This window comes from Catharus ustulatus, chromosome 2 (assembly GCF_009819885.2).
Source record: "Catharus ustulatus isolate bCatUst1 chromosome 2, bCatUst1.pri.v2, whole genome shotgun sequence".
NCBI classification, from domain to species: Eukaryota; Metazoa; Chordata; class Aves; order Passeriformes; family Turdidae; genus Catharus; species Catharus ustulatus.
In genome coordinates this window covers 57,374,333-57,385,140 of record NC_046222.1, presented here as the reverse complement: position 1 = coordinate 57,385,140, position 10,808 = coordinate 57,374,333, and the positions used below count along the sequence as shown (strand labels likewise).

The window sequence follows — 10,808 nt, the reverse complement described above, 5'->3', positions numbered from 1 at the left end:
TGTTCCCAATCCTATTGTTGAAAACCAGAGAAAAATATTAAGTCCTACTCAGATGGTTTTATTTCACTCTTTCTTGATATGCATATGAATTACAATATGTATGGATATAAAAGCAAGTAAATGGAAAAGAAATACCAGTTAAAAAATTATTATAAATCAGAAAAAAAGGAAACGGGTTTATTCTATAGCGTGGTAGTTAAATGATTTCCATCAAGCTGATACCGCTCGTCATTTTTAACTGTTGTTATTAACAGCTGTAGAAAATAAATTTTCAGTATTCCACTTCTTTCAGTCATTTGTGTTGCTCTTTCATTTCACCCCAGTGAGACAATGAAGGCAATGTGATTGTAGTTCAACCACTTTCTGATTCCCCTTCACTAATGCAAAATCATCTGATAAATTACAGGAGAATGTACAAATGAATTGTGACAGCATTTTAGGAACTCCTAGGAATACCTGTGCTCACCTTAATTTTAATAAAATATGCCTAATTTTAGTCTGGAGCTTAAATCTGGTTGGCAGGATTGTCTTTGTCTGCTTTAATGCCTTGTGGTATACTCTAGCAGTGGATCTGCAGTGGGAAGCTGTTGGAATGGAACCCACACTGTCTGTATTGTGGGTGTTTACTTTGAAGCAGCCTCAGTCTGGATGCACATTAGCAGTTGGAGCATGTCCATCCACAGGTTTGGGTTCACACACTCCAGAAGCACTCTCCAACTGAAGTGTGGCTATTAGAACCATAGGGAAAGTTGCTTAAAAACATTCTCCTGATGCAGAACAAAGCACTAACAGAGGCACACCAGATAAAGTCCAATTCCCCATTCCCTTGTTCTTTCTGTCCTGATGTTCTCATGACTGAAACACTGATAGCTAAAATCAGTATGAGAAAGGTTTTGATTTTTAAAAGTATAGATTGATTAAAGGACATGCTTTATCCTTCGAAGTCCAGAGAACTTTCAGTAAACATTCTCCAACAAAGTCTTGAAAGCTGCTGAAAAAGAAATCTCTAGTTATGCCATGACTGAGATCCATATGTTTTTTATTTAAATGTTGTCTGGCTGTGCTCAAACAACTCATGCTGTTAGCTTCAGGTAGCAGAAGCAGGTGCAACTCCAGCCATCAAGTGCAGGTATGGCGATTGGCAGCAGCAGAGCACTGGCTATCAACTTACACCATTCTTTTTCCAAAGCAGCAAGTTTCAGCTGGTCTGACTGTTCTCACCATCTCCACTCTCACTGTCGATAAAGAACGGAGCCCTGATTTTCATGGCTGAGTATTTCAGTGAGTACCACATCCCGTGCCATGTAGACCAAACCAAGCCGTCATCATGGGATCCATCGTACTTCCCTCTTTTGTAGTATCGCCCATTGAGGTTCACAGCATGGCACCTTGAAACAATGCAGGAAAGACAAAAAGGGAATTCTGTCTAGCATAAGAAGATGTTGCATCATTGCAGTGAAGTAGCATTCTCACACAACATATTTAGATATACCAGGGCAGAATGGTCTAAATGGTTTATGCATTTAGTGAAACACAGAGGAATATGAGGATTGTCCTAAAGCAGACACCACACTGGTCGGATAATTCCGCCTGTTGACTCCTTCAGGTGTATTAACTATGGGCATTAGAACTACATGGCAGGAACAAAGGGGTGTAGTGCCATTTGGTACACTCTAGCTCAAGTGTTGGCAGCTCCATATTGACATCTAAAAATGCAGATGTCTTATTATCGAGCTAAATCCTACTACTGATGTACATTTTTGTATCTCTACCAATTTCAATTGACATCTGATGAGAATCTGGTCTAAGAGGCTCATCCTGCACTAAAGCAGAGAAAATCTGAGAGTGTTATATCCCTGTTTCCAGAGCTGTTGCACATGAGTCCCTGTCCATTGATGTGTGGCATATGCCGAAACAGTAAATATACCATCATAACTGTTATGGGGTAGCTCTGCCCTTTGACATGCTCCACTCTAGGGAAATGTCCTTTGTACACACTTCACCTTACCATGGCTGCAGTTGTTTTCTTCACTGGAGTATAACACAAAGCACTGTCAGGAATTTTAACTGGCCTCTTTTCCTTCCAGGTCATTGTCCCCTGTGCATTCGTTCTGACCCATTTTCTTAAAGTGAATTAAACTTACTTGCTTTGCTATAACAAAAGAAGCAAATTCTTTTCCTTTGAGGATCTATAGGTGTGAACATCTTAGGTTTGGCTGTGCGAGGTGGCAAGTGCACACAGCAACCTCCAGCTGCTGTAAGTCCAGGCAAGTCCTCTCGGCTGTACAGCCACCCACACCCTTCACATTCAAGAGGAATCAACTGTTTTCCATACCTGTTAAACCACCAGCCACCCTTGTTCTCTGACGCGCAGTTGCCTGCCAGGAATCGATCATGATCCTTATCAGATGTGGTGAACTGCATCCCTCTGTGAGAGGCTGACCACTGATCTTCAAAATTGCTCCCACCAGACAGAGCGTCGCCAGCATTACCAGAATAGGTGCCAAACCATAACCTGTAATTGTCCTGCAAGAATATGTGAAACCTTTATTTTATATCCATTCTTTCTGCCTTTCCTCCCATTTTTGAGGTCAAATTAGCTCTGGACATTTCATCCACTGTCAAAGGCATGACTGTTGAACCCAAGGGTGACTTTCGTCTCCATGTTTAATGATCCTAGTGTTGGTCAATGTAGGATTTAAACTTCCAGAAGGAAGTGGTAATTACTGCTGCTGCTACAAAGGGCTTCAGGTTTATTTAATACATTTTACAGCAAGATGGAAAACTCTAGCCAATCAAGAACAACTTAGCAGAAAACTGCCAAATGTCAATTGCCTTCATAAACAGATCAGTTCTTCAGCTAGAATAAATGCTTAGGCATTTTGCTCTTCCAAGGACTAGAAGCCATCTGATTTCTATGGTCTGATCTTGGTAGGAATACTTAGAATAATAGTTCCATTATGCACAGCTGATAGGTCTAAGAGATATTTGATATTAAATGGATGATCACTTTTATGTTGTGGGCTTTCTGCTGTCATCATTGTCCTCATTTTTTAATGAAAAATGTCAGTAAGGTATTAAAATGAAGCTGTTCAAACTTTTCATAAGAAACCTCTAATTGAAAACTGGGTGTAATGTGCACATTTCTGGAGTGGTGATGGAGTTGGATCTAGGACTGGCCCATGCAATATCCTTAGTTATTTGGGCTACTTACATGTGGTGCTCAGGAAGGCAAGCCTGCAAAGAACAGCACCTGTATGCAGCCCGACACTGTCTACAGTTAGAAAGCACAGTATGAAAATACAGGATGTGTCTGTCTCTGGGCTTTCTGTGTCTGTAGCAGTAGGTGTAGTGCTACAGGTACCTCTCTTCAAGACAGAAACTTACAACTGCTCTTTCAAAGCTTTGATTAGAATTCCCTGTTTTATTTTAAAATGAAATGGAAAGGATTTGCTCTGGCACTTGCCTTCTTTGTGACAGTCAGAAACACTCTCTTAGGAAGCAGAACAGGGTTCCATGTAGTTGCAGAGGTTCAAACTCTAAGGGTCTTCTCGCTCACAGAAGACTCTTAATCATGAGGCCAGAGGCAAAATACATGGGAATCCCTGTGCCCTGTGGCACAAATACATGTGGGAACCCCTGAACCCCTGTTTAGCAGCAGAGTTAGCAAGAGGGCACAAATACATGATCCTGTCACCCACTGATCTGGGCACTCAGTCATAAGGAAAAAGTCCCAGGATTATGCCCCTGACCCCAGGGCTGTTTGTCAGTCAGACAAACTACAAAGCCCAGGAAACCAGAGGAGGTACATTTTGCAGAGCTGTAGATACAACCCTGATACCGGTCTGATGCTATGTGTGCAGCTGCCCCACCCTCACAGACCAAAGCAAGGAAATCACTGCTCTCCCCATTTCTTACCTGCTCATTTGCAAGCTGGAAATTTTCATAGATTGCATAACGTCTTTCCCCATGCCAGTCCATCAGGTCAATCTTTAATGAGTTCTCTCCTAAACATAAAGTTGTGTCATGTTAGATGAACAACCTCATGCAAATTAGAAAGAAATCTATAGAGAAAAAAATACTCAAACCTCTAGCAAGCAGGTCATGGATGTGATCATTGCCCAGCCAGTATTCATCATTCTTGCCCTGGAATTTTCCAAATCCCAGTTTGTAATCATCCCATTTTCTGCAGAGAGATATAAATATCAATTTCATCATGAGCGGGGATTAGACAGTTTGTGACAGTAGAGTATGGTAACAAGTAAAACTCCACCTGTATCTCTAGACACCCTTTCCTAAAAGTATCCAACTCATCCCAAACTGAGCTGAGAATTGTCACTCTATCTTAGAAGTACAGTAGTTTCACGAATACAAGCCGCACGGAGTATAAGCCGCACTTCCGGTGCCTCGACAATGTTGCTGTCTTTGTCAATAGATAAGCCGCACCCCGAATATTAGCCGCACTTTCGTTCATCGCGAGAATCCATGCACAGCTTTCACAAATTGGCCAATTAGTAACAGGATCACGGCATAGCGGGCTTTACTGGCTCGGGGCGGGGCCAGGAAGGCTCGGCCCGCTCATGGTTGCCGACGGGGCCGGGTGGCCCAGCTCAGCGCCACGGCTCGGCGGGGCTGGCCGGGTGGTGCTGCCACCGCTGCCGGGCTCGCTCGCCCCCCTCTCCCGTCAGCACCGCCCCGCTGCCACATTCACTCGCCCGGCCGGCGGGCTGCCGCCGCCGGGCTCGCCGGCCACCCCGCGCCGCGTTTGCTAGCCCTGCCGGCAGGGCTGCCGCCGCCGCCGCTGGGCTCGCCGGCCGCCCCCTCCCGTCTGCACCGCCGCCGCGTTTCCTCGCCCTGGCCGGCACTGCAGGCCCCCGCACCGCCGGGCTCCCCCACGCTGCTGGCCCCGATTCTGCTGGGCTTCCCCCGCTGCCAGGCAGCCCCACCCGTCGTCCTTCCTGCTTCTGCCATGCTCCCCTGCACTGCTAGCCCCAGTTCTCCCGGGCTCCCCCGCCCTGCTGGACCGGGCTCTGCCGCCCCCCCTCCCCCACCCTGCTGGCCCGGGCTCTGCCGCCCCCCCTGCCCCGCCCTGCTGGCTCAGGCTCTGCCGCCCGCCCCCCACACTGCAGGCCCCGCCTCTGCCAGGCTTTCCCACCTCTGCCGGGGCCGGCCGGGCTCCAGCTTGGCTTGGGGCTGCCGCGGGCTCTCACTTCCGTGTTGGCAGCTTTTAGAATTTTGTTAATGTATTAGCCGCCCCGGAATATTGGCCGCACTTCCGGGTTTCCACCAAAATTTTGGTCAAATTGGTGCGGCTTGTATTCGTGAAATTACTGTAAATACAACTCAGAGTTTACTTTTTCCCCTGCTAAACCTGTGCACACACCTATATGGGGGTCAAACCTTCCAACTGCCAGAGGCAGTGCTCGCAGACTGGCATTTCCAGTTAAATGGAAAGGGAAAGCAGCAGTCGTCACGTTGGTCTTCAGCAAAACATCTGATATTGCTCTTCAGCAAGTCATAATTCACATGATCTATGTATTACCTTTGATATTCTCATGTACTTCCTTGTGTGTCATCATTTCCAGTTTTAATTACCCTGTGTTTATTCCCTCTCTCATGTTGTTTTTATGGATATTCATTCTGCCTGACCTACATACTAGTCAACGCTCCTTTTCAGGATGAACTACCATGGCTACATAGCTACCACTCTCTGGGCAAGCTGGTTTAGAGTCAGTTAAGGTAACTTTGCAATGCACTGCATAGACTTTAGGAGGCATTAGATATGCCCTGAAATTGTGTGTGCTATGATAGTGAATTTACCTTTTTGGGGACATTTCCTCTTAGCTGTGCTACCAGAGCATCTCTCCTGCAAATTTTAGTATGAAAGTCACCTCTCTGGGATTTTGCCTAGGAAAAGGACAATCTGGTTTGGCATGTTTTAGAATGATATACGATCATAAATGAATACGATAATAAATGTTACAACATGCTGAACATAATTCCTGATATAAGAACAGATCTGTTCAACAGGTCTCAGTCTGTGCACTGGTAGCAGATACCTGCCAATTCGGAGCCTTTGGCAGTCTTCAATAATGATAAAATATATATTCAAATGGAGACAACCCATGGAAAAGAAGTTATAGATCCATTTTGAAAATGGTGCCCTGCTGCCAATAGGTACCACCAGATTGTCCTAATCCTAAATTATCATCACTAATATATAGTCTTGCATATCCTGCTTCTCAAGGGTGGGGTTTTGCCTGGCAGCAGGACAGGCATAGGAGCTGGTGGTCTGACTGCAGGCCCTGTTGATGCAAGAACAAGGCACCCACCTGTTGAAATTCTCCTTGCCATTACTCCGCCGCTGAATGACAGTCCAGCCCCCGCCGCCAGACATGTCACAGAACACCAGGAAAGGCTCTCGGTCTGCTCGGGGCCTGATCCGGTAGTAGCCACTTGTGGTGCTCTTCCTGCTATACACTGCAGAGCAATCTGGGCAGAACAGTATTGGTTTGTTAAATGGGCTGGGGGCAAAGCCAAGGGCTGTGTGCCACCAAGAGAAGACACCACTGAGAGGGTCTATGGGATAAGGACACTTGGCCAGCCTGTGCATAACTCTGCAAGCCCTGTAAAGTCAAGGAAGTGGCGCAGCAATGTAGTAGCCACACCAGTCTGGGACAAAACTTTATCTGTCAGCAAGATCATTTGCAGAGAAGCTAATTTCCATGTGGAAGGTAAGGTAACCTCAGCTGTACTTCTGATAAGATCAGGGAACAATATTCCTAAAATAACAGGCTAAACTCTTGTGTCCAGCTCTACCAGGGCTGTATCAGGAGACAGCCTTTCAGGATCTCAGTACTTCACACTTTCAATGTAATGCCCAAAGGCTAAAATCTTGGCCACAGGAAATGATGTCATTCATTACCATATTCTCAAAGTAACACTAAGGAACAAAGTATGGATGCCTATTCCTCCCCTCTAGAAGTAATGAGGAAGCTGAGGAACAGGGAGGCTTGGCTCATCCAAACAGTCTCAGTGCCTGCAGCTGAGCCAGGCACTCTGGGCTCCCCTAAGTCACTCAGAGAATATGGGCTCTTCAAGAACAGGACCCATCTCTTCCTAAAGCAGACACCTAAAGTAAATCTGATGGAAAACATGCAAGGTGACTGTTCATCTCTGCAGGTAAGAAGCCCAGCTGAAGATGTCAATTTTGTATCTGGGTAATAGCTGCCTACAGCTGGGATAAGTGACTCTAGCCCCAAGGGATATCTTACAGTCAGCTCTTCATGGCAACCAGTCAGCTCTTCTCCTTCCCATGTATCTATATTTTATATCACAATCCACTTTAAAAAAATCTAAAACTTTTAGCAGAAATAAAATACGACACTGAAATAAAATGGGACACTGCAGGGGAAAATAATCATTGTGGCACACTACTGCAAACTGTACCTTGGTCATACACTATCAAATTTCCACTGGTGGTGGGTAAAAGCGTCTCATGCTGCACGCTCCTGTTGCCTGAGAACAGTTCACTTTTTGTTTTGTGGTAAGTGTTCTCCAGTATGTCCTTCAGCTGCAATTCATATAAGTAAAGCGAGTCTTGAAGATATTTTACCCTTTGTCTTAATTTATTGTTGTCTAGGAGGCAGATATCTTTGTCCTATGGAGAAAATAAAACAAAACCCCCCACACTTCAGTTAGTGGTAAGGAGAGACACAGAGAAAGGAGTATCTGTTTCCTCTTTACCCTAACATTTCACACTCCCTATGTGGATCAACATGATTTCGTGGTGATCTCTTCCTAAGATGTCCAAATCCTGCACAGCATGAGCTGTTGAATTGAATCCAGTGGAAAAGGGGTTTCTGCAACAACTTGGCATAGATCACAGCATGCCAGAATATGATCAGATGCACAAAAATTTACTTCGGACAAAAATAATTTGTCTTGACTCCCCTTGTCTTGATGAGCTCAAAGGGAAGGTTTGCAAACTATGAAAGTGCTCAGGCTGGTAAGAGAGGGAAAACATGGCTCTTGCACTGCAGATGGGCAAAACCAGCAAGGTTCCAGAATTCGCTTTGTATAAAACTGAAAAAGAGCTCATATTTTAGCTATGTAAATACATTTTTTAAAAAATAGATTTTTGTTGTTGCTTTTGTTGTTGTTTTGAATTCTTAGTAATGTCAGTCCAGTCTCCCAGACAGCTGCACAGCCCTTAATGCTATGAAAATCCTGTATTATCAGGATGACATTCCTTTAGCTGCAGCCAGATGCCTTTTTGCTCTGCTCTTGCAGGACTCCATCCCTCCTGTGGTGGAGTATCTATCTCTGCATGACTGGGAATGGTGAACCCTTGAGAGAGTGTACAAACATAACTAAAAGATACACACCGAAAACCTGGGTGCAGGTGAGCCAAAGCTGACCAGGAGAAGGACCAGTAGCAACCAGTGCATCATCACACTCATTTCTAATCACCTGAAAAGAGGCATGGACAAACTGTAATGGAAGCTTTTACTTCCTCTCACAACTTAATCTCCCCTCACACTTAAGTTTAATTTCCCAGGAGATGCTGCAGAATTTGTTAAGGAGGTTGCTTGAAACTACAGGCAGGACAAAATCAGGGTAAGATGTATATTAAGGAGAAGCTGAAGCACCAATGCAGTATGCTGACAGAGATAAAGACTTAGATCTGCTCCTGATTTCCCACTGAAATAAATACTCTATGTGACTTTCCAGCAGCCTCTTTCTCCTTCACAGATATCCACACAGATAGGTTGTTGCTCAGGAATCATGTCTCCTTGAGGATTTTTTTGTCAAAGTGGAATTAAGAGGAATTTGTCTCCTGGTTAAGTGACTGTAGACCTTGCCTCTCCTCAGTCCTTGGAATGGTCTGTGAGGATGGGATTACTTTGGAGGCCAAGTTACACGTGTGACAGAGTGGACATGAGATAGTTTTTCCTTGGGTTTCAGGGGAAAAGATGTTTACTGGCAATCTGCCCCAACACGTAGATGTGGTTTTGATTGGAGAGTCTTAGCTAGAAAACGTGCTAAGTGACTGCCACTGGGAACATGCAGCTGAATGTGAACAGTACAAATTGTTTGCAGTGTGCTTGCATGGTGCTTTAAAAAAAAAAAAAAACAAAACCGGAAAGAAAAAGTATGAAAAATAGGCTAAACCAAACTTCCCTTCTTCACATCTGGAAGTGCTGCACAAACTTGGCTCCGCAGCTCTGTGCTCTGAGTGATGTGCTTTGTTCCAGCTATGGCTCTATCAGCATCCCCTCAGCAGCTGATGCTAGAGCTGCTTCCAAACCACCAAAGCTGCTGCAACAGAGGAGTCCTCTGTCAAGATGGGCAGGCAGGGCTCAAAGCAAACCAAGGGAAGAAGATCTCCACAGAAGTTGCCCATAAAAGATGATGAGCAGGTAGGTGTCCTGGTCTCTGGAAATTTTTCAGCTCATAGAGAGAAGAGTTCAATATTGCAGCAGGGGAACCCGGGGAGCCCAGGACCAGTGGTGCTGTTCACACCACCCCACAGTGGTGCTGGCAGCTGCAGCACTGGTGCTGAGGTCAGAGTCAGACCCCACACGGTGCCCATGGATGATGGCAAAAAGCTACCAGGAAGGGTGGGATGAGTGACAGCTCCTGGAAACCAGACAGTGCAGAGCAGAGAAAAAGAAAGCAACTCCATCTACACCTTTACCAAGACACATGAAATGCACATACCTGTAACTTGCCTTTCTTCAGACCTCCTCCTGGAAAGATTGTCTCCCTTAAAAGTCAACTGCAAAAGAAAGTGATGCAGTCAACCTGGCTGCATTTCAAGAGGTTGATGAGATTTTCCTCCCCAGATGACCCACATCAAGGACACAGAGGAATAATGTTTCACAGCACTAGGCAGTTTCACAGAAAAGGTATTTGCAATTCCTTGTGTGAAAGTTACCCAATCCCCAAGTTTTCTGTTGTTACCCGGTACTCATCTTGCTGCTTCCCAGTGAGAATAAACAACAGGAGGTTTCTATCAACAGTGCTCTCTAAAGGAGAGGGAAGAGGGGCTCTGCTGCTTGTGTACTATTACCTACCTTGACTAGGAAGCTCAACCAAGACTGACTTCTTTGAGTGTTTATGTGAATCACTCAGACTAATGCTCCCTGGGAGCATTAGTGGGAGTTTTGGCTCGTGTTTTAACACAGCCAAGATCATTTCAGTAAGTTCTGCAAGGTGGAAATAACCCAGCTTTTCCATTCAGCATTCCTTTTGCTGCTTAATCTGTTTTATAAGAGCACAGCTGTAATGCTGCAAATCTGAAGCAAGAAGCGAATGTGGGGGTATTAAGCAAGATTTGCTGTTAGACTGAAATCTCAGGAGGGTTGTGTAACTCTCCTGTGAGCTGTATGATTAGATTTGCTAGTTAACACAAACAAGGACATTTGTGGAAAAGAGAAAAAAACCCACAAAACCAAACAGATGGGTGCCTCCCTTTGCATTATGGCCAAGGAATTACAGATTATTTTAAAGAAAACAGCAGGAATGTTCCATTTTACAGAGCTTTATTCAGTGAAGAAACCATGGGCACAAAAGACAAAGCACATAAACCCATGGTAAATGTCTGTCCTACTCTTCAGGAAAGCAGGACTATCCAGCTACTACCAACTACAGCAATGCTGTTTATTCCTTAAAAACTGCATTCCTCTTCTCCCGCAAGAACCCAGATTCATTTCAGTGCCAAAGGATTATGTAAGCAGTGCTTTTCTTCTCACTTGTTTTCTAGCCCCAGTTTAAGACTGGTTTGACAGCTATGAAATGGAGTG

At 44.9% G+C, this 10,808-nt stretch overlaps 1 protein-coding gene across 2 annotated transcripts; it reads right to left on the bottom strand.

Annotated features, from left to right (window-relative positions):
• Positions 1-42: 42 nt before the first annotated feature.
• On the bottom strand, positions 43-10,199 carry LOC116992561 (fibrinogen-like protein 1). 2 transcript variants are annotated; one of them, XM_033052323.2, is made up of 9 exons: positions 10,080-10,199; positions 9,724-9,781; positions 8,388-8,472; positions 7,450-7,660; positions 6,333-6,492; positions 4,089-4,186; positions 3,919-4,007; positions 2,336-2,526; positions 43-1,388 (listed from the first exon to the last, which is right to left on the bottom strand). In XM_033052323.2, the coding sequence occupies exons 3-9, from the start codon at positions 8,460-8,462 to the stop codon at positions 1,199-1,201; spliced, it is 1,014 nt and encodes a 337-aa protein (XP_032908214.1). In that variant the 5' UTR covers positions 8,463-8,472; positions 9,724-9,781; positions 10,080-10,199; the 3' UTR covers positions 43-1,198. The 2 variants fall into 2 exon arrangements, with proteins under 2 accessions (XP_032908214.1, XP_032908215.1); XM_033052324.2 differs by lacking the exon at positions 10,080-10,199 and adding an exon at positions 9,967-10,058.
• Positions 10,200-10,808: the final 609 nt, after the last annotated feature.

Coding starts and splice junctions, on each gene's coding strand:
- LOC116992561 (XM_033052323.2), bottom strand. CDS start 8,462: ATGAGTGTGATGATGCACTGGTTGCTACTGGTCCTTCTCCTGGTCAGC. Junction 4,008..4,088: donor CCATGACCTGCTTGCTAGAG/GTTTGAGTATTT, acceptor CTTTATGTTTAG/GAGAGAACTCATTAAAGATT. Junction 2,527..3,918: donor TCCAGCTTGCAAATGAGCAG/GTAAGAAATGGG, acceptor ATATTCTTGCAG/GACAATTACAGGTTATGGTT.